This window comes from Plecotus auritus (genome assembly GCF_963455305.1).
Source record: "Plecotus auritus genome assembly, chromosome: 3".
In the NCBI taxonomy this organism is placed as follows: domain Eukaryota; kingdom Metazoa; phylum Chordata; class Mammalia; order Chiroptera; family Vespertilionidae; genus Plecotus; species Plecotus auritus.
The window spans coordinates 181,718,983-181,742,920 of NC_137772.1; the positions used below are offsets into that span (position 1 = coordinate 181,718,983).

Here is a 23,938-nt window from a genome sequence, read left to right on the forward strand (position 1 = left end):
ATTGTCCTCCATGTCCTCCATACCACCATATACATGTCTGACAAATAAGTTATTTGTAAAGTGCTTAGAATAGAGCCAAGAACATAATAAGTACTACATAAGTATTAAATAAATTAAACATAAATGAATCCCGACTCCCCTTTTTCCTTAGGGAATAACACCAAGTCCTCAAGACCACTAGAAATGAAACCATTTAAGCCAGGACATTTCTCTATGGACAGCTTTTTAATAAAGAATTCAATTTCTTGAGTAGATACATAGCTATTCAGATTATTTCTCCTTATGTCAGTTTTGTTAAACTGTGTCACTGCTGTGCCATCCCTGAATTCTAGTTTCTGAGCCCACAAATCAGGCGAACTGTGGCTTTCTACTGGAGTTAGAGCTGCCCCCATGCTACTGCACTGGGGAGTACCTTCAGGGTTAAAACTGTATACACATGGATCTCACCAGTACGGCTCTCTTTAATCAAGGTTGTATCTCCTCTTGTTTCCACCATCCTTTGGTCATTCTCCAATGCCAAAAGACAACAAAATAGTTGTCTTTTTGGGTGGGAAGGGGCGGTAAGAGGTTATAGTTTTTATCTACAGGAAGATTACTCTGATACAAGTTACTGTATATTTTTTTTAAATATATTTTATTGATATTTCACAGAGAGGAAGGGAGAGGGATAGAGAGCTAGAAACATCGATGAGAGAGAAACATCGATCAGCTGCCTCCTGCACACCTCCCACTGGGGATGTGCCCACAACCAAGGTACATGCCCTTGACCGGAATCGAACCCGGGACCTTTCAGTCCGCAGGCCGACGCTCTATCCACTGAGCCAAACCGGTTTCGGCAAGTTACTGTATATTACTAGAACTGGATTCTCATACATACGGAATTTGTATTGAACAAGCATGAGTATACAGATAGGCATTTCATACATACGGAATTTGTATTGAACAAGCATGAGTATACAGATAGGCATTTCAAACTCAATGTGTCCAAAATAGAAGCTTGATTTTTCATCCCCAAATCTTAAATTTGTTGCCTACATCCAATTCAACATCCTATCCTGTGGGATCAATCTCCAAAATGCATTCTAATTCCACCCACTTCTGTCCATCTCCACTGTTACCACCCTGAGTCAAATCACCATGCTCCTTCCTTAAACTAACACAGAAATTCCCTAATAACCAGTTAGAAGTTAGTCTTCCTGCCTTCATTCTTTTCAGAGCAACACAAAAAGTCACTGTAAAAGCCTAAATAAGATCATGACATTCCTCTCTTCAAAACCCTAACATAGCTCAGTCTTAAAGTGAAATAAAATTTCCTTACCTTGATCTACCACATCCTATATCACTCACTCTTACCTACTTCTTCCTCCTCCCTCCTCAGGTCCCACAAACATCCTTGATGTTTCTCAAGTGTACCAAATATTTGTCACTCGTGGTTGTTTTCATTTGCTGTTCCTTCAATTTGCAGTGCACTATTTCCAGATTTTCACTTGGCTAGTTCCTTCTCATCATTCGGGTCTTAGTTCCAATCTAACCTCCTCAAAGGGAGCTAATCCAACTACCCTATTTAGAGTGTGACCACCCCAGGTATTTAGCGTCCCAGATCCCTATCTTGTTTTCTTTATAGAATACATCATTATCTGAAATCATCTCCTTTTTGAATTGTGTTTATTTTTGAAATCCTGTATCAGTGAGGTTAGGCTAGGTTATGTCACAATAACAAACAATTCCAAAACCTCAATGTGTTTAAACAACCAAGGTTGATTCTTTTGTCAAACTACATGTCCATTAGGGTCAACTAAGGACTCTATTCCCCACTGCCTTCACTCTGGGACTCAGGCTAACAGAGCAGCAACTTCTGGAGCACTGCTGATTGCTGAGGAAGTGAGGGGGGGAAAGCTGGAGGGTCTTGCATGTGCAATCAATGCTCTAGCTTAGAAGTACCGCATGTCACCCCGCTCACATCTGACCAGCCAGAACGCATCACAAGACCAGAAGTACAATCCTACCATGTTCCAGGAATGGATGAGACAGAAAACTATAATGAATTGCATTAATGACCACACTTATTTATATTTCCCCCACCAGGGTGTACAAATATGAGAAAAAATAACCTTAAGTGTTTTGTTGTTTTTATTATCCCCAGTTCCCAGAACTAGGTCTCCAATATAACAGGCACTCTAGAAATACCTCTTGAATGAATGCATAGCATCTCTTTTATTAACCTTTCCTGAATTTCTAAGTCTGAAATATCTAGATTTTTCTCACTGAAGATCTTCCTCCACCCACTGCTCATGGCTTTCTGAAAAAGAGTGAAAATATTCTTCTTTCATATTCAATTTGATCTGCCATCTAGAATTAGAGTAAATTCTGTTAAGTAAATTCTCTGTCCCAATTTAAACATAGATTGTTAACCGCTTGTGTTTACAAAATTCAGTGGAGGGGATCGAGTCCAGTAATCTGTTTAAGCTCTAAACAGAAGCAGGAGAGCAACCTAGAAATAAATGGATAGGGTCATTTTTCAGTTAGCTAAACCAACAGACTTGTGGCTGGGGTTATAATGGGAAAAAATGGGAAGGGCTATGAACCCCCATCTCTACAGCCTTCCCACCTCATGTGGACAGAACATCTATTCTTACTCTATGAAAGGATCTGAGAGTCAGAACTTTAAAAACAATGAGGACTGCCCCACGACTGCTCCTTGGGGACCCTCTTCCTCACCTCCACTGCTAAAAATATCATTACAGAGTTGGCTCTGCTGCCAGGGATGAGGGACAGGCATGGAGTAGAGACACTCTTTAAAAGCATTAAATAACACCATTTTTTAAAGCAGCTTGCATGGCGGTGGGGTGGGCACCCCATAAAGTGGCCACAGTGGGGAGTTCAGAAGAATAATGAAACTTCCAGAATAAAAATATTTCTGTGTTATTTCAGAGTAAACTAAGAAGGAGGGTTCAAGGGTTCTGCTAAAACACCAATTTTAAACACAGTATGTCTATTTTAGACACTAAATTCTCAGTGATATACACGTATTTGTTTATTAGTGTTTTTATTTTCCTTTAAGAGTAAAGGACTTTTTCCAATGAAATGCCTGTGATATGCCATCCCATTTCAACCCCACTATGCTCCAGCCATTGGCCTCTGGCTATTCATCAAACACTCAAAATACAGGATGGCCTGGGCTTTGACAGTCGCCCTGGTCTCTTCCTGAGTAGTTTCCCCCCAGAAAGCTATTTGGGCTGTCCCTTCATCTCCTTCAGGTCTTTATCAAGTGTCTCCTTATCAGAGATTGAATTCCTGCAATGTCCCAGACTCCACCCTGGAGTGCTCAGCTTTGTTTGTTCCCGCAACATGTATCGCCCTCTGATTTAATATGTAATGACTTCTTGTTTATCGCCTGCCTTTTTCTACTAGAATGGAAGTTCAATCAGGGCAGGAGCTTTGTGTTATTCAATGCTGCATCCCCAGAGCCTAGAAAATGCTCAATAAGTATTTATTGAATGAACAAAATATATTTATTAAAGGTGTGTTATTAAGGCTACTTTGCAAGTGAATTGAGACAAATCAATGGGCATAATCCAAAAGAGTGAACAAGTTCAGGTAAACACTAAGCTTCAAAAAAGAAATTCAGCACCATCAATATCTTCACAGCTTAATGGATTTATCTGTGAATCTAAGTCTTTTTCTTAGAGTCTCTTCTAGTGTTGCAAATAATCAGAATAATACATTCATTTCTTTCAGCAAACTGAGAACAGAAAGTAGGATGATCTGATAACTTAAGGTTCCAATTTTAGAAACTGATTGATATGCCTTATGTTCAGTAAATGATGGGAATGGACTCAGGGAACAGAAGTTCTTAAAGTGAAGATGTTATTAAAAAAAGAAAGAAAAAAAAAAAAAGAACAGCATGCTTGAGCTATCAGGTCTTCCTCCACACCCTTGCTTCCTTCCTTCCTTCCTTCCTTCCTTCCTTCCTTCCTTCCTTCCTTCCCCTCCATGCCATCCTCACTGCCACTTCCAAATGGAGCCTTCCTCACCAGAGGTCAGGAGTACCCTAGCAACTGCAGCACACCCCCTGCCCAAATGCCAGTCATCCTGCATTCACCTTCCTATTTTGATTCTGTCATCCTTGTGATCAAACATCTTTACTTTTCTTCGACTTCATATATATTGTGGTTTCTTTTAACAGCAAGCTTGTACGACCTTTGTAATGTAAAAGGGAGGGACGTGCTACATGGCTTCTCCATTGTTTTCAGAATTTTAAGCTCCTAAACTAAAATTCACCTCCCTCCACAATTTACCTTCAACTTCCCTTTCCTGTCTCCACTGGACCCAAATCTGCTGACCCAGAAAAACTGTCCCATTCACACTCTACCCCAAAACCATTTGTCCTTTCCTTGCCCACAACTTTGTGCCTGCCATTCCTCCAGCTGGGAATGCCCTTCTTTTCCCTCCCGCGGAATTCCACCGGAAGAGCAAGGCACAGCTCAGATCCAGACCCAAGCACTGTTGCAGAAACAGTGGTTGGACAGACTTCCTAGGAGAGGGTGTGTTCGCTATTATTAGAAATGCTCAGAGACTGACTGAAAATGGAACAAGGAAGCTCTCACTAAACTCAAGCACCCTGAGATACTATAGTTGCTGTGAACTCCTACTTCTACCTTATTTGACCACTTCTGTTGGAGATGACTTCTTGCCACCTTCAAAATAGACTGTCCATCCCTCTTAGATGGCAATTATCATATGTTGGCAATGCAGTTATATTAGAGCTGTATTTTCATACGTCTGCAGCTCACTGCAAACTCCTGAAAGACATTTTCATGGCACCTAGAACTGTTCTTTGCAATTGATAGGTACTTGATATGTTTGTCAGTGATGATGCTGAAAAAGGGGACAGTTCAAGTAGAAATAAATTGGGGAGAACAAGAAACTTTGCTCTATATTCTTTCATGAGATAGTCAAGTGTGGCCACAAGAGGGGACAGAGAAGGAAAACACCACTCATTCCTAGAGAGTCCGAGCCACTGCTTGCCAGGAGGGGGCCACATTTTGGGTAGGATGCATGACGGGGCAAGGAAACATGCTCAACAAGGCAAGTGGGGAGCCAAGAGTTATGGACCCATAGGCAAATATCTTTATTGGGGATCAGGAGGACACAAGGGACAGGTACAGGGAGGTTTCATTGGTGTGTTTGAATGTCACTAGGTCACAGATTTGCGGGGGGAGGGGAAACAAGAAGGGAAAACCTTATACTAGTAAACCTGGTTACCTGGCAAGAGTGCTCACAGCCTGTTTGAGGGGATGCTGAGACAGCAAAAAAAATATGAAGTTTAAAAAGTTATAATATGAACATTAGTTTCCCTGGGCTGCTGAGAGATAAGTTCAAGCTCACCCTTCTTGGGTTTATGTGTGTACCAGCTTGTCTTCTCTTCGCTGGTCTATCCATGTCAATGGGCATGTCCTCAGGGACACACAGTATTAAAACAAGCATGGACCAGCCCAAGGAAATCTTGATGTGTAATCACATTCCTCTTGAAAAGAGAGAAGTGAAGCTCAGCACAGAATGTGAGGTTGCTGATGGTTGCAGGGCAGAAAGCATTGTGTGGAGACCTTCTGGGTCAGCAGCAATGACAGGCTTTGTCCTGGAACTGTGCAACTTCTTGCCAGGTCAACTAAACGCCTTTCCTTACCCAAAACAGAGGTCTGGCAGAGGGTGGTGCCAGAAAAGGTCCCTGAACACAGACAAAGTGGAGCGAGCTGTAGGGAGTGGCCTAGCACAACCCAGCCCTGAGGCCCACAGGCTCACTGGCTGCCAGCTCACCATCTGGGATGCCTGAAAAGGCACCTGTCTGGGAATCAGGAGGTGTCCGTTTATGTTCCAATTTTACTGCTGCCTACTGTTGTGACCTTGGAGCCAAGTGAATCAACCGTGGACATTTCTGTTTACCCATCAGCAATAAGTCTGGGCCAAGGCCATGACAAAAATACAAATCAAAACCAATAGAGCTGCTTCAACCACCGTCGATACTCAAAATCAATACACAGCTGCAAAGCCACCACTAGAACGCAATTAAAGTTTGTCTTTGGAGAGGCCATGCACCCCTTATTCCAGCCTGACCCCCTGTGAAGCCCCTAGGTTCACTTCTAATGCCCTTTGTTCCCCCTTCGCTCCAGAACCCTGCACAGCAGGACAGCTTCCAACTTAGCACACTCTCCTATGTTCTCCCAGTGACCAGCACTTACCCTGTGGACTTACATCTCCCAATGATGCCAACTGCTAACATCCTTGCTTGTTCATCACACCTCCCAAGCAGCATAATACTTTAACCCAATGAGAACATCTTTAAGAAGTGATTCTAGTTATAAAAATTAATGAAAGAAAAGAAAAACAGGGAAAACTTTTATTTGTCAGTGTCCTTTCAAACCACACTCCTCCTCCCCCAGGACTATTTATTACCTGAACAACAAACAAATGGAGTATGAGCAATGTGGTATTAAAGAATTAAGCAATCAAGCACCCTTCACTTCCAATTTTACTCTGTATTGTTGAACCAGCTGTCAAGTTCCACACTGGCTAGTTACTTTGCACCCATTAGTGAAGTGGCTACTCTTGCATGGGTATGCCTGCTACAATTCCACTTTCATAAGAAATTTCTACCCTTTCCTTCCATATGTGGGAAATGAGAAGAGGAGTGGAGGCAATGATTGGACCTGGTAAGGAAGGGGTGCCTTGGCCCCTGAATGACTCATCTCTATCAAGTACAGTAAAAAGTAGCTAGAAATGTACTTGGTTAATTATTGCTTAATTACAATGCGCTAGTCCTTGAGGTATCCTTTGACAGTGTTTGCATCCTCTGTTCTGCTGGAACTAAAGCACCTGGGGACCCTTTCACACTGAAAGCTGCAGCTGACTGTCCTTCGGTGCTAATGGCTGGGTAACACACTGCTGCACCTAATCGGGCACCTACTCAGCAGGTGTGGGAGGAAGTGATTGCATACCTGGGGATTTCCAGCCTCCCTTCCTTTCCTGCTCTCTGAGCGAGAAGAACGTTAAAGTTAATAGGATGAGGCAGTCCGGGATCTGTCTCTTGCTTCAACAGTGTTTGGAAGGAACAGACCCAGGGATGCCCCTTCTTCCAGCCTCCGGCCACCCTTCTGTGTATTATCCAGTCACCACCTTCAGAACCACCTCCAGGACCAGCCAACACACTGGTTTTTGTTTTGTTTTGTTTTGTTTTTGTACCTTAACTCCTTATTGCTGCACAACCATGAGCTCCCAAATTCGTCAGAATTATTCCACCGAGGTGGATGCTGCGATCAACCGCCTGGCCAATCTGCATCTGCCGGCCTCCTGCATCTACCTCTCTCTGGACTTCTATTTCAACTCACCGTGTGGCTCTTGATGGCGTGGGCCACTTCTTTGGAGAATTGGCGGAGAAGCGCAAGGGTGCTGAGCATCTCTTAAAGTTGCAAAACCAGCGCCGTAGCTGCATTCTCTTCCAGGACGTGCTGAGGCCTCCCAGGATGAGCGGGTCAAAACTCAGGGCCATGGAAGCCGCCCTGGCCTTGGAGAAGAACCTAAACCAGGCCCTTTTGGAGCTGCAGGCCCTGGGTTCTACCCTCATCTCTGCGCACACTCTCATCTCTGTGGCTTCCTGGAGAACCACTTCCTGGATGAGGAGGTGAAACTCATAAAGAAGATGGGTGACACCTGACTCACCCCTACAGGCTGGCCGGCCCCCAGGCTGAGCTGGGTGAGTGTCTCTTTGAAAGGCTCACCCTCAAGCACAACTAGGAGCCTTTGGAGCCCAGAGGCCTTTCAGAGGCCCCTATGCATCCCCCTAGTGTCTGGCTTTTACCTGAGCCTCTTCCCAAAAACTACTAGCCATTCTTTTAACCACCCTGAGCCCTCTCCCATGCATTGGATCAAATGAAACAATAAAGCTTTTTGCAGGGGAAAAATAAAAAAAGTTACAGAATGAGGGTTTTGTAAAGGGCTACCAACTTCAAAAGCTCTTAGACATCAAATTTCCCTGGAAGAGGGGTATTCCTCGGGGATCAGTTTAATGCTAAACATCAATCATTTCCCAACTTATCTTTCCTAACCTCTCATATCAAAAACTTTGCTTATTTCCTCTATGTTAAAGGGCACTCCAAGCATTGGAATAACATCTTTCTCTAACTTGAATGCTGCTGTCACTTCTGATTCTAAAATGATTTTATTCAACAAAAATGAATTATGGATTGACAATTCAAGTCTCAAGAAAAACAAAGATTCTGGCACTCAGTATACACTGGTTGAGAATGAAGATGGCGATGAACATTTAAATAATGGCTATCATGAGTATCAAATACTGTATTTTGAGAGGATTTAAAACTACAGGTATTCTAAGTAACATTTGGCTACATATATAGCATTTCTTCAAGTAATTCCTCCAAAATGAAGTCCTTATCACCTTGATTGTATAATCTTAAAATAATTGTTGACAATCACTCTGAATAGTAATAAATATACATTTGTTTAAATTTACTATCAACTATCAGGATAAACTTGAGAATTATTTATACTACTCAGCTACTTATATCTCAAATTAACACAAGAGAAGTCAGGTCATACTCATATCATTGTATTTAATGGTTTTCCTCCCTAAATTATGATTAAATTTATTTCTTTGTGTTTTCGATGTTCCTATATCACCAGGACTATTTTGCCCACACTTTCTGGAATGTTTCCTTTTTTTTTTTTTTTAAATATATATTTTATTGATTTTTTTACAGGGAGGAAGGGAGAGGGATAGAGAGTTAGAAACATAGATGAGAGAGAAACATCGATCAGCTGCCTCCTGCACACTCCCTACTGGGGATGTGCCTGCAACCAAGGTACATGCCCTTGACCGGAATCGAACCTGGGACCCTTGAGTCCACAGGCCGATGCTCCATCCACTGAGCCAAACCGATTAGGGCATGGAATGTTTCCTATTTTGAATTGATAAAATCATATGTGTAGCTCAAACACAAAGAAAAAAATTTCAAACAAGGTGTAAGCTACTATTAAGACAATATAAAACAAACAGCATTTATCTTTATTAAATTCATTAAATGACAAAACATTGTTGAGTGAGTTACTTGGTATTTTATGGAAAAGAGCCTTTTGTTAAAATAAAAGAAAAATAATCTGAGAATTTGTCTTCTCAAATGTCTGGATGTATTGAGAATGTTTTATTCACAACTTTCTGTTTAAAACTAGAAGACTAGTACACAGAAAATAGCATACCCCTTAATATTTTGCATAACATAAATGTAACAAAAATACACTTTTAATATGTATATTTCATAGATACCAGGTTATCAGTCAAACCATTCTTTTTTTTTTTTTTTTAATGACATGCTTCTAAAAAAAAGAATCATGATTTCTATGCAGCTGGTATCTTGGGGGAACCAAAGATATATATGAAATATTGCTTATAGTCAAGCCTGGGCCCATTATCCAGTTTGTGTAATTCTGAAATCCAAAAGACTCTGATCTGATCTTTTAACTGATCTGTTGGCAACACCTGGACAAACCTGAATTCATTTGGCAGCAAAACCTAACCTGCGCAGATTTGAGGCTGTTTATAGGCTTTATTTATGTCACTTCTTGTGAATATGTATATATTCAGCTACAGATATATTAATGAGTTTGATGATGGAGTATCTTCTAAGCTCCGCAGGGTGAGCTACTAAATGTAAGCACATGCACTGAATTCTGAAATACATCTGGTCTCAAGGTTTGAGTAAGAAATGGCGGGCCTGGATTAAATTCAGTAAACCCACACAGTGCTTTTCTGAGGATCATTCAAGGTAAATGGGCCGTCGCCTACATTCTCATTACCTAAACCCCTCATTTCCTGAACTCATTATCCTCTCTAACTGCATTCTCCTAATGACTTGGTCTCTTTTCTTAATAAGATAATCACTCCTATAGTCGCCCAGCCCAATCTTCCTAGTTCCCAGAAATTTCACCCTTACTCTCAACTCCTCATATCCCATCAGTTGTTGAAGATTCACAGGTTCCATATATCCCCAACCTGCTGCCCACCATCCACCCACATTTCAAACTGACCTAAACAATCTCAAGGCTGAATGACTGCAAGAGGCTCCAAAAATAATTGCCTACTTCCTTTCTACTCCCCTAATCTCTTCCCCACCAACTCCCACCAGATTCTGCTTCAAGATTAATCTCATCATCCTCCTCCCTCTTGTCCAAATAGTTTCTTTGATTCAAATACCACAGTGGAAGAGGTAAAGTATGGGACTGGCATTGAAAGACCAAAGAATGCACAGCCAGCCCACCTTTCTGCTGCACCTCCTGCTCTGTCCTAACACAAACCTTTCACTCCAGTCAAAATAAGCATGACCTCAGTTTTTCCTCACTCTGAAAAGAGCTAAGTTGTTCTCATCTCTTTTGCTCACGCCCTCCACCCCATAACCTGAAATCTGTAAAATTATTTGCATTGCATCTATTTTAATCTCACTCATGCTTCCAACTCATCCCACCCTGGCAGCAAAGTTTTCTTTTGCCTTCCTGGCCCACCATGACCTCTCTTCTTAAATTCCCACAGCTCTCACACTCTGTACTATTCATTTGCTATGTACTTCCTTGTATTACCATAGTAATTTTTCACATATATGTATCTTGTCTCTTTAACCAGATTTTAAATTCCTTAAGAGCAGAGACCATGTCACAGTTTATGAATGAACAATGAATACCCTTCTGTAGCTTACAATAAAAAGGCAACATTGGCAAAGTCCACATGAAAAAAACAAAGGAACATTAATATTTCTTCATTCAAATGTATCAAACACTACTATGTTCCTGGCATTGTTTTAGTCACTGAGGATTAAATGATAAGCAATACAACATAATCCCTGCCCGCCCCCACCCCCCGAGGCTAATGGTATGGCTAGGGAACCATACATTATTTTACAAATAACTATATACACGTATGTATGTGTTTTTGGAAAAACATTATGCAATATTAAGAGGTTCAGAATCATTATCAAATGCTATACCTGTCAACTCAATCTGAGTTGGCCTTTCCTCCATCCGTGTTTAAAAAAATAAAAAAGGCAATTAATAGACGCTCTCTGCTCATGCTAGAAAAAAAATAAAAAAGGAGGTGGGGGACAAATAGCAGGAGCAGTTTGTTGGAGAAATACATTTGTATCAATCTTAATATTCTAAGATTCATCCTTGGGTAAAGTTATTCAACTGGAAAGCATTACTTACACCTTGATCACTTTGCCCTTTGTAGAATTTTCATGGACTACAAACTAGAACTGTTTTTATGCTCAAAAACCATACTCAAAATATTGTGAATGTCTGCATTAAGATACAACAGTATGAAGTCCATTTCTGCATTTCCCACTTCACCATTCATTGCCTCCTATATAAAGCAAAGAAAAAAAAATTCTTTACCAGAATTTAGGGCAAGGAAATCCCAGAATTTAGTGCTAAGAAAACTTTCCCTGTGAAATTTGTAATTTTCATCATTTCTGATATTCAAAGCTATGTAATACATCACAGTTCTCTTTTTTTGTCTGGGCTCCAAGGAAGCTCAAAACCAGTAAGGTAACAGAACTCATGAAATCAAAATATATTTGATTTTCCTTATTTTCTGTGGTCCTCATTTTCTATTACTATTGTATCAAGCATACATGTAGTTGTAAATAATTTCAATTCCTTTTTAGAATAAAAATTATTTCTTACCCAGCCAGCATGGCTCAGTGGTTGAGCGTCAACCTATGAATGAGGAGGTCATGGTTCAATTCCTGGACAGGGCACATGCCCGAGTTGCAGGCTTGATCCCCAGTGTGGGGCATGCAAGAGGCAGCTTATCAGTGATTCTCTCTCATCATTGATGTTTCTATCTCTCTCCCTCACCCTTCCTCCTTTCTGAAATCAATAAAAATATATTTTTAAAGAATTATTTCTTGAATAAACTCAAAGAAATTAAATTCCCCTTTTGTAAAAAAGTCTTATCATCAGCACAATAATTTTGGATTTCTCCCAGTCATGGATATCTGTAATGCATAATTCTCCAAAGGCTAAGACGTATTAATTGAACACAGGCTTTTTTCCTTTTTAACGGAATCTACCAAACGAATGTAAAAGAGAAGCACTGGAAAAATAAAACTGACATTCCAATGGAATCTAATTTTTATGAATATTAATATAATACTCAACAAGATTCAATATTAAATCTAAAGACATTTTTCTAATATACATCAATTCTGATTTCACATATGTGTGGAGAAGCACAGGACTTGGTTGGAAAGTCTGTAAGTCGGACATCCCCCAAGGGGTCCCAGATTGGAGAGGGACAACCCCCCCACCCCAGTGCACAAATTTCATGCACCAGGCCTCTAGTACTGAATAATAAATCTGATAGATAAAGCATCTGAATTAATCTGAAAGGTAATCATATATTTTAAATCTTAGAACACATATACTTATATGTGAATAGGGGGTTAAGTTTTTCTTAAAGTTTTCTTTTCAAGGCCTGTGTGAAGTAATTGGGGAGGTAACTCAGCTGTGAATCCAGCAAACAGAACCGATAAGCATGGTCAAACCAACCCACCGGGAGTCAAAGCATCATCTCATCAACAAAATCTCATGGCCTGACAATAGCTATTGTCTACAAACCCAGGCCTGCACACAGCTACATTCCTCACCCTAGCCACTTCCCCTTTATAATCCTGTCCCCTATACCTTGCTAGAAGGCAAGATTTAATGCTTATAAGCACCCTGTCTTCTTAATTAGATTAAGCATTGCTGTCATTATAATTTTCTTTTTTTTTTTTCTTATAGTCTACAAAATCAGAACTCGAGCAGTAAATGCGCTTTGTGGACCCCAACATTCCAAAGCAGAAAGTTCACCACCTCCCTCTGTCTTCTGCAGCCAGCAAATCAAAAAGGGGGAGATGTGAGAAAGCATGGGACTTGGTTAGAAAGTCTGTAAGGAGGAATCTCTGAAAGGCCGGGGGCCTCTTGGGGGACCTTGCTGAAGATGGCAGCCCCTGCCTTGACTTTTCCAAACAAGTCTGAGCCCCCGGTGTTTTACTGAAATCTTTATATTTAGACTTCAAAACATCCTTACTTAAAGGACATTACAGATGCATGTGTCTTCTCAAGGATGCTTAGCCTGCTGATAGTGTCTAATAGTTAATTTTAGTTCAAGCTGTTGTTAAAATAAAAGCCTAAGGAGGCAGATGAACCAGGCTGTTTGGTCCCTATAGCCAAGCAGCCCCTTAGCCCTCTTTTTCACAGAAACATATGTCAGAGTAATCCATTCAATCGTTGCTCAGGGTCTGCTGGTCAGTCCCAGCACATATGGTCCTAAATTATTTTCAACATTTATGAAATGTAGGATTTGTGACCAGTCTGAAATCATAAAAGTTTAGTGCTAATATGCAGGAAAACTAACTCTCTTGTATTATCCCAATCATAAAGTGAAGGGGAGAGAGAGATAATTTAAAATGCACTTAATCATTTCTGTCTCTGATAACATGTAATTTCCAATTTGCAAGAGTCACTATTTTTATTTGGTACAATTCCTCCTACAAATTACAGACCATGAGAAAGTTTCATGTTGTTCACTAAAATAGCCACAACATTGTAATATTTATGTCACATTAAAAGATAGAAGTTATAACCAATGAACTGGATTAAATTATGTGCTCACAGAACATTTGCTCTTCCTCATTTTTTAAATATAGTTTTATTAATTTCAGCAAGGAAGGGAGAGAGAGAGAAAGAGAAATATCAATGATCAGAGAGAGTCATTGATTGGCTGCCTCCTAATGAAGAGAGCGAATGCCTGCTTAAAATTGGCGATATTGTGTTGTCCTTTTGGAGTCTTTTAAGAAGAGACTTTCCATCATAAAATAAATAAGGGAAGACTCACAAGTTAATTACATGAAAGGGGTAGTGGCATTCTATGTAATATTTTTATTTGGCATTTCATAAGAGAATGACAAAAAAAACCTGTTTAATTGATCTCACAAAATGATTGTTTATTTTGTAAACAATTCCAATTTCTACTAACAAAAATGTCTGTGCTTGCATTTAACAATCCCCTCTTCTAAACATACATACCCCATCATCACCATCAACTAGAACAAGCTTTTGTGAACAAATGGTTAAAGGTTTAAATATGGCCTTTAAAAAAATGAATTGTGTGTAAGAGCTAATGATTTGGGAACAAAGGAGAAAACATTTGTCACATTCCAAGCCAATAGAACAACGAGTATGCTTGCATTAAATTTTGGATTCTTTTCCACAACGTTGCATGGCTGCCAGTTCCAGAGTATCCTGATGTACTTGATGTACTTTCTTTGGTGCATGTGGACAAAAGTGGAAGCCAGGGGGATGACAACAGACAGAAAGAAGTTAAAGAAAGCATCCCAGAGGGCATAATGCTTGAACTTGGATGTGAAGGGAAAAGAGAAATTCACCAACTTAGCAAGAAGAGGATGAGCATGATGGGTATGGGACGGCACACATGCAAAGAAAGGCAAGAAGCATGCAAGACTATTTCTGAGCAACCGGGGTCTCTCCACTTGTCCTCTCCAAGGTCACTACTTCTACCTGTGTCCTAAGTCACAGACCAAAGAAACCTTCAGAGATGCTGTCTTTCTTCTGGATCTTTGTCTACACTTCAATCTAGCTTCTTTCCCATAGGTTGGAGAATCAGCAAATAATTCTGCATAGTGTAGAATGTCAAGAGATCAGGTTTGAAGTCAAGCAGGGGTAGATCATAATAAGCTTTGAATATCAATCAAAGGAGTTAAGACTTTATTCTGTAAGTGACAGGAGACATTTAGCCATGTAGAAAAATTATTTCGGTAGCAAAATCCAGAATGAATTATGAAGGAGATAATTCTTAGAAGCTTATGACTGTTTGTGAGTGAAGGAAGAAAGAATGGCCATAAAGGAAGATGAAGGGAGATAACAGGAGTAGACAAGTTTCAAGTTTATTAGAAAATTCAATCAGGAGTCCAGTTATCTACTTATCATCAAAATTTGCAAAAGGTTATCATCCCTTCTTTAATACCCCATATAATTTTATAGATTTTTAGTAAGAAAAAAATAGAAGGAAACTGCCATATTGCTGCCTAACCAGTGTGGCACTGATGGTTGAGCGTCAACCTATGAACCAGGAGGTCACAGTTCAATTCCCAATCAGGGCACATGCCTGGGTTGTGGGCTCAATCCCCTGTAGGGTGCATGCAAGAGGCAACTGATGATTCTTTCTCATCATTGATGTTTCTTTCTCCCTCTCCCTTCCTCTCTGAAATCAATAAAAATATTTTTTAAAAGAAATTGCCATACTTACAAATACAAGTGATAAAGCTGACTGTATAATACAATCTTCCCTATAGTAAGCAAAAATAAATAAACAAAAAAGATACACTTTTACACTATTTTAAAATAATTTGTACTCAATATACCACTTGAAATCTACAGTGAATTATTTATACCAACAGGAGAATTATAAAGTAAGTTATGACTAAAATGTCATTTTTGTATAGGAGATAAGACTTTGCAATGGGATAGCTTAACAAAATGTAGCAATTACAAAAGCAAATGATCTGCCCTTATTATTAATACCATAACCTTGACCATATGATTCTCAATTAATCCTTAATATAGGCAGAAAGCTTTGGTCTAAGTTCACCTTAATTTTCTACACTGAGCAAATTTCCTGAATGGGTTACAAACATATCCAGCCATTGCTTGTAATGGATATCTATTGTTTTGTCTGCCCAGCACCCTCCACCCATTTTTGCTGACCCATCGCCTCCTCCCCCACCTCCCCATTTTTAACCTCATCTATCCATATGATTACTACTCAGGATACCATGCTTGTTTAATGTTTGGTGGATGGCCCAACTAACACCCAGTTCCTAGATATCCTCTGTATCAATGACCTTTCTCTCCACTCTAGCACCCACTCTCTAAAGATTCCCTAGTTGGAAATCCCCACAACGAATAGCTGTAATTCTGTTAGAACATGAAATTTAAACACAACCATCAGGTCTTTCCCTTCTCTTACTTTCATTTTACCTGTTCAATTTCATCCAATTCTTCAGGCTGTTGCCCACTCCTCCCAGACCATCATCTTTTCTACCTCCTTTCCATATCCAGCCAGACCCCCTATTAATCAAATCAGTAACTTTTTTTTAATATATTTTATTGATATTTTACAGAGAGGAAGGGAGAGGGATAGAGAGCTAGAAACATCGATGAGAGAGAAACATCGATCAGCTGCCTCCTGCACACCTCCCACTGGGGATGTGCCCGCAACCACAGCACATGCCCTTGACCGGAATCGAACCTGGGACCCTTGAGTCTGCACGCCGACGCTCTATCCACTGAGCCAAACCGGTTTCGGCAAATCAATAACTCTTTTATTAGAACCCTCCATTTATGTTCCATCCTTTGTTTCCAACACCACAAGCCAGAACAGTCCTCACCCAGATGAATCACTCTCAACTTCTGTTCCAGGTGACAGAGCTCTCATAGAGAACACTGCTCAACACTTCAGACTGCTGTCATTCAACCCTCTCCATCTCTATCTTTAGCTCTTCCTTCTTCATGGTGAAGTAGAAATCACCAGATGGCAGCACATTCACCCTCTCTACTCCTCCACTTCAAACATACCCATTAGAGTAACAGCTTTTACTTCATTTATGACTATTTCTGAGGAACAGGAGTCTCTCTTCCTGGCCTCTTAAGGCCACTATTTCTACCTGTGTCCTAAGTCACAAACCAAAGAAACCTTCAGAGATGCTATCTTTCTTCTATACCCTCACCTGTACTTCAGTCTAGCTCCTTACCCTACAACAAGCAGATCCATCAATCCCACTCCTCAAATAAAATCACCAACAACAATGACAAAAATCTACCATTGGTCCTTCCCATTTTTTTTAAATATACTTTTATTGATTTCAGAGAGGAAGGGAGAGGGAGAGAAAGATAGAAACATCAATGAGAGACAATCATCCATTGGCTACCTCCTGCATGACCCCCACTGGGGATTGAGCCTGCAACCAGGGCATGAGCCTTGCCCGCAATCAAACCTGGGACCCTTCAGTTCACAGGCTGACACTCTATCCACTGAGCCAAACCGGTTAGGGCGGTCCTTCCATTTTTAGCTACTTCCCATTTCCTTCTTCCATTTCCTCATCAAACTCCTTAAAACTATGTACATATACAATAAATAGACAATATGTATATCTCATATATTTATGTAATAGAACCAGATGGTAATAGTTTGAGGAGAAAGCAGAGATTGAAAGGAAGATATATGTAATATTACATGTGAATATATATGTATGTACATAGTTTGTTCATTCATTATTTAAATCATTGCCATCTGTGTCTAACCAAACTGCTAGACTGAAAACGCCCACAATAAGTCACCTATGATCTTATAAGTGCTAAATTCAAAGCTTTATTACCAAGTTCTCTTCCAAAGTGACAAAGCAGCATTTTAAAACTTTATTGCCCATAGCACCTACCACCTCTTTATGGTACATGTTAGAAATTTACTTGCTTAGTGACTTTCTCCTGTAGGATGTACATTTTTATGTGGGCAGATATCTTACCTTTTTTGATTCACTATCTGGAATAGTGCCTGGCATGTAAAAAGTGATCAATGAATATTTGTGGGATAAATATCGCCCACCCCCTGGCCAAAATGAATTAGGCCAGAGGTGGAAACCATACCCAAACTGGTCAACATGAGCTGCTTCCCTGAATGTTTAAACTTGGGATCAAGAGAGTCAAGTCAGTCTTTCTGTGTGAATGTAAAATGATCTTCAGTGTGAATGGAGAGAATAAAGCAGACTGATAGAGGAGTCAAGACAAAGAATACCCTGACAGAATTCAGGTTCCATTTATCCCAATTATCAAAGTAAATCCTATCCCTGGTCTCTGTGAAACATCCCAAAATCCTTACAGTAAGTTATCTTTTTATCTTGAACTAATTTAGTCTCTTTTTCTGTTGCTTAGTACCAAGAGATTTCTTACTAATATACTGTTCTGTAGTTGAATAAGCTCAAAATAAACATCCTAAAGCCAATTTTTATTTATTTACAACATCATATTTAAGTACTGTTTATGGGGAAAAGGGTTATTTTCATCTATTCCTAAACAAGATTACACAAACATTCATTTATTTTTTTCTCTAAAGCCATTTTTTAAATGAAGTCTGGTACTTCATGATAATTTCCCTTAGGCCATAGCAAACAAAATAAACCATTAAACAGAGAGTAGTTGAAGAACCTAGCTACAACAGTGTATACCAAATTACTGGTAAGGCTAGGGGGCGATCTTAAATGCATCTTAAATTTTGCATTTAGAAATAACAAAGCTCTATATTGGAGAATAGAAACTGAATAATTACAGCATTATAGCTCATGGGTACTTACCAAACAAACGCTGGTGGAACAGAAATTTGCCAGCTATTAGTCCTATGAGAATGGCGAGTAGCCATAGTAGCACCTTCAGAAGCCTCCAGCTAACTCCTCTGGGGTATTTATTTGTTACAAATGAAAAACAGTTCCCAACAACAATAACATTGGCTTCTGTTTGGCTATGAGAAACTGGGTCTTCCGCAAATATTAAGAAGTTAAAGAAGATCACCAAGTAAGCCACAATCAGGCGAGACCAGGGGTGCTGGAAATAGTAACGGAAGTCTTTACCCATCCTTCAAAACTTGAATTCCGTCGTTTACCTGGATAAGAAAAGATACATAGAGTTAGAGCAGAAAAACAAACAGTCTCTCTTCCTGTTATATGTTCAAATTTATAATGGCTCAATAAAGAGTTCTTCAGAAAAGATGATACCTGTTCCTACTTACAGCACCAAGACAAGTCTGAGATTGAGTCAAGTAAATATTGTGCCTTCCCTGTCATCCAATAATGCCTATGGCCATAGGTAGATTTGGGAAAGAAGAATAAAAGAATAGGAGGAGAGGAAGGGATAAGAGAGGACAGAACACTGTTTAAAATTAGGATAATGACTGAGATGACATGTGGCAGTCACCTCAGGAGGAATCACAGAGCAAAAGAATACAATGCAATACTTTTCCTCTCTTAGATTATTTTTGTTACTGTTATAATCCAGACTTGCTTAAAAATTAAAGCAATGTAGAAGTTAACTGAGCACATATTCTTCTACCCTAATCCCTCTCTCCAGAGTGAAGACCCCTGATAACTTGGTGGGTATACTTTCAGATCTTTTTTTAAACATTGACGAATATACATATGTGTATAGACTTTTATAAACAGCCTAGTTGTCAATTTCAACACAGTAAGTTTTGTGAAATAGCTGAGTCTATGGTAGAATAGTTGCACTCAGGAGGGATTGGGCAACTCTTATTGTAGGAAGGAAGTGAGGAGAAAAGAAGATTTCACAGAGGAGTACATACCCAAGTTCAAGATTGGAAAGTTAGCATAATTTCTTTCCCCAAGTGACGAAGGCAAGGATGCTCAATCTAGGCATATGCAAAGGTGTAGAGGCCATGCAAAACAGCTAACATGCCTACAGTGGTGGTCCTAACCTGGATGTGCATTGGAAGTGGAGAAGCTTTCTTAAAATTCTGATGTCCAGCCCACACAGTGTGGCTCAGTGGTTGAGCGTCAACACATGAACCGGAGGTCATGGTTCAATTCCTGGTCAGGGCACATGCCCAGGTTGTGGGCACAATCCCTAATAGTGGGCATGCAAGAGACAGTTGATAAATGATTCTCTCTCATCATTGATGTTTCTATTTCTCACTCTCCCTTCCTCTCTCTCTAAAATCAATTTAAAAATATATCTAAAATTCTGATTTCCAGACCCTACCTTAGCTCCTCTCTCTTTCCTTTTTGGGAGCCAACCTGCACACACACAAAAAAAAAACCACACACATATTAAGCCTTCCTAGATCCACTAGGACTGTGGCTGTGTGATTTTGCCTAATTCTGGGGTTCTGGGGTTCCATTTTGGTAAGCTTATCTGGTACTCAGACTAAGCTATATTTCCCTTTTTCCCCAATAATAAAGCTGATTAAACCTAGGATAAAAACAATAATAATAAAGACAAGATTGCACCACAATCTGCCAATTCTTTTTTCTTCCTTCTCAATCTATCTAGAACTGAGAGAGAAAAGAGGGACTCTTACAAAACCTACAGTATGTGACATCCAGCCTCCGTGCTGGATGTCTGCATGCATTGTTATTTCATTTTCCTCTGAACAACCCTCTGAAATAGGCATCACTTCGTTTACAGGCAGGGAACTGAAGCTCACACAGATTATGTAACTTCCAGAAGTCATCCAGCAGGAGTGCTCTGATTTGAGCCTCTGGAGTCTGACCCCAAGTCCTGGTCTCCAGCCCCTGCCCGCAGCCAGATCAGCCCCAGGCGTTTTCCCAGCCTAGGGCCCAGCCCCAGGGATGTCATCCCCTGAATGCCTTCTGGAGATACATTCTTCTCTAGAGATGATTCTATTAACTCTGTCATATAATACACTCTTCTCTAGCACAGGGAAAAATTATGTATGTATATGGCTAAAAGTACAAAGATCAAGCTACGTGCCTCAAGTAACTCTAAGTCCATGGGAGACCTAAGAATAGGCTCCAAGGCTCCCAAATCCAATATTCTAGGCTGATGAATGTCAATTAAACCCACAATTTCAGTTAATGAAGACTTAAGTATTTTAGAAAAGCAACGTAAACACAATAGGAATGCCATAAAATTCAGCAAAACAGACAGTCACTGTGCCTTGGCTTCATCAAACTTGTAAGCCATTTCAAGTCCCTTGTGATCAGTGTCTTCTCTGAAATATCTGTCCCCAGGGGCTGCAGCTCAGACACTTAGGAATGGTGACAAACTCAAGTTTCTTTCTTTTTTTGTTTTTTTAATGTAAAGTTCATCACCCACTACAGCAGCAGAGACCTGCATGGTTCTCACACTGAAAAGAGCAGAGAAGGCAACAAAGAACAAAAATGATGACTAGGTCACGTGTTTTCATGACATTCAGTAGGTAAGGATGACAAATGGGTCAACATCAACCTGATTGCATGCAACATCTCTGGAAATGTCCAGAGACCACCACTACAAAGAATACACCGAAATCATCTCAAAGCCAATGAGTCTTGAAGCAGAAGTGAATCCAACCTGCCATCAGAACTGGATAAGGGTATCATTTAAGAGGTATCTCTGTGGCTTCTCTAACCAATGAGAAATTCTGTTGTAGTTGCACCAACCCCACCCCCCTCCCTCTACCTACACGCAATCAAGGCAGCAGAATTTAGAATACTGAATACATATGACCTTGATTCTTTTTTAAATAATACATATACTTATTTTACAGTTGCTTTTAACTTCAGAATCTTGCTTTGGGGGCTATATTGTAATGTCTATATGTCCAAGTTGTATTAGAACATTTAAAAAAAATGTTGGAGCCCTAACCGGTTTGGCTCAGTGGATAAAGCTTCGGCCTGCGGACTCAAGGGTCCCAGGTTCGATTCCGGTCAAGGGCATGTACCTTGGTTGCGGGCACATCCCCAGTAGGGGGCGTGCAGGAGGCAGCTGATCGATGTTTCTCTCTCATGGATGTTTCTAACTCTCTATGCCTCTCCCTTCCTCTCTGTATAAAATCAATAAAATATATTTTAAAAAAATAAAAAATAAATTTTAAAAAATGTTGGAGATAGCTATTTCTCTCCAGTAATCATATTGTTTCAAGAGAGAGAACTATGGAATTAAGCAACAGACCTGCACTAGAAAGAGATTTTAATTTCTACCCGGATGCTATGAATGCTACTATCATGCCCGTGTTACAGGTAAGAAAACAAAGGCTCAGATATCCAGGAAGTGGAAGAGCCAGCATATGAATCCAAATCCATTCCTAGCCCTTGCTTTTTCTAATATACCTCAAAGCTGGGAGGGCTTCTCCCAATAAAATATTTCTTATCACATTTACAGCTTATTCTTAATTTCCACTAACAGATTTAGTGACTTAAATACTAGCCAAATGAACAGGGCTCTGTTATTGATCTTTTGGTCTTTTTATTTTATGCTAGAATGGCTGATATTTATTCATGCCTCATACTCCAAAGCTGAAGTGATGTCTTCTACAGGGTCCCCAATTTCAAAATCTGCCTAACTTGAATAAAACCTCTCTGATCCCTACTTCCTGATTTTATACACAAAGTTGCCACAAATTTGCCTCATCATCTCAGCCCTGTTTTCTAGTTCCTCGGGCATCTGATATCCAGAGCACCAAAACTCTTTTCTCTTCTACAGCTCACATAAAGCAGCTTTATGATCAACAAGATACCTGGTGACTCTAACATTAATAATCTAGGATTAAAGCTGTTCAAATATACTATGCTACACAGTGCAGCACAGTGAGCAAACCCTTTACATTTGTTTAAATCCCATTCTGGCCCCATGGATGAGCTTTTATCTAAGTTACGTTTGCTTTGATCTTGGCTCTTATCATACCATAGTGAAATGATCTGTTTATGTGTTTGTCTCCTTTCATGGATCATAAAGTCCTCAGGGAGGGGGGCTATTTACTTCCAGGACACAGCTCAATGACAAACTCATAGTGGACTATCAATAAACACCTGCTGGAGGAGCTGAGTGGTACCCTCCAAAGGAGAAACCCCCTCATGGTTCAGGAGAGATGAGAAGGTAGAGCAACCTGCCATTGGCTAATGTTATGGAAAGAGAAGAACAGAGGATCCCAAAGACTGCAACAATGACTCGTCCAGTAACAGCAGTGATGTGTCCCCAACCAACACCATCTCATTTTAACACCAGGCTCTGCATTATTATCACTATTACTAAGGCTGACATTTAGTATGTACTTACCATGTACCGGGCACTACGCCGATGAGCTTTACAAATACCTTTTAAATTGCATAGCAGCCCAATGAAGAAACTACTCTTATTTTACAAATGTTAAAACCAAAACTTAAGAGTTCAGTAACTTGTACCAAATAACAAAAGGAATCTCTGCCAGAGTCGGAATTCAAATCCATGCCACCTGGCTTCGACACTATGCTATTTTACATGTTGGTTAAAAAGTGCCTGGTAATAAAACCGTCTGATAAAAGATTCACAATACTTCTAGGATAAATGAGCCTATCATTACTATTCAAAATGGCTGTGGTAGCACGATCAGAAAGAACAGGAACCATCTGACTGCCTACAGAATTGCTCAGATTTTTGTTCTTCTTTGAGCATCTGTATAAGTAGTTGAGCTGATCTGATTGTCCTTTGGTCATGCACCACTGATGTTCACTCTGTGATTTTCCAAGGAAGCTCATAGAAAACACTGCATCCCTCAGATCTCCACCATTTCATTCCCTTTTATAAGTAATGACATCATGAGGTACAGGACACTATCAATTCTTGGTAGCCTCTGTTTTCTCACATTATAACAGTGATGAAGATATTGGTAACTACAGGCTCAAACTTTAATATACTGTCTGATAACCCACAGGCCTTCAGTCACGGGTTGCAAGTCTGGCGGTTCTAATAGTTATATTTGATCTTAGAAATGCCACACATTTTACTGCAAGCCAGTAGTTCACCTGGTATTAAAGGCTAAGAATGGAGAGGAATTCAAAGAAAAATGGGAAAGTGGTGAGGACATTCAGGCTGGGAAGATTCTTTGAGCAAAGGCATAGGAGATAAGAGTCTGGCACAGGTATAGCGATGTATCAGTAGTTCCGGCTGGCTGGAATACAGAGTGCTTGGGGGTATCTTGTGAGAGTTTATGAAAATTTGGGGCCACCTGAAGGAAGATTGTACAAAAGTGTTGTTTTGCAATTTACTCAATAGAGAATATTGAATCAAAGGTTTCAGAGCAAAAGAGTCATATGTTTGATTAGAGCAG

The 23,938-nt window shown here is 40.0% G+C and overlaps 1 protein-coding gene across 3 annotated transcripts in view; it reads right to left on the reverse strand.

The window, feature by feature from the left end:
* TMEM117 (transmembrane protein 117) overlaps nt 1-23,938 on the reverse strand; it is a 450,126-nt gene that overhangs the window by 420,530 nt on the left and 5,658 nt on the right. For all 3 annotated transcript variants that reach the window (XM_080662299.1, XM_080662300.1, XM_080662298.1), the window contains exon 2: nt 18,474-18,778. In XM_080662299.1, the coding sequence (XP_080518425.1) occupies nt 18,474-18,750 (277 nt within the window). In that variant the 5' untranslated portion in view covers nt 18,751-18,778. The remainder of the gene's footprint in view (nt 1-18,473; nt 18,779-23,938) is intronic.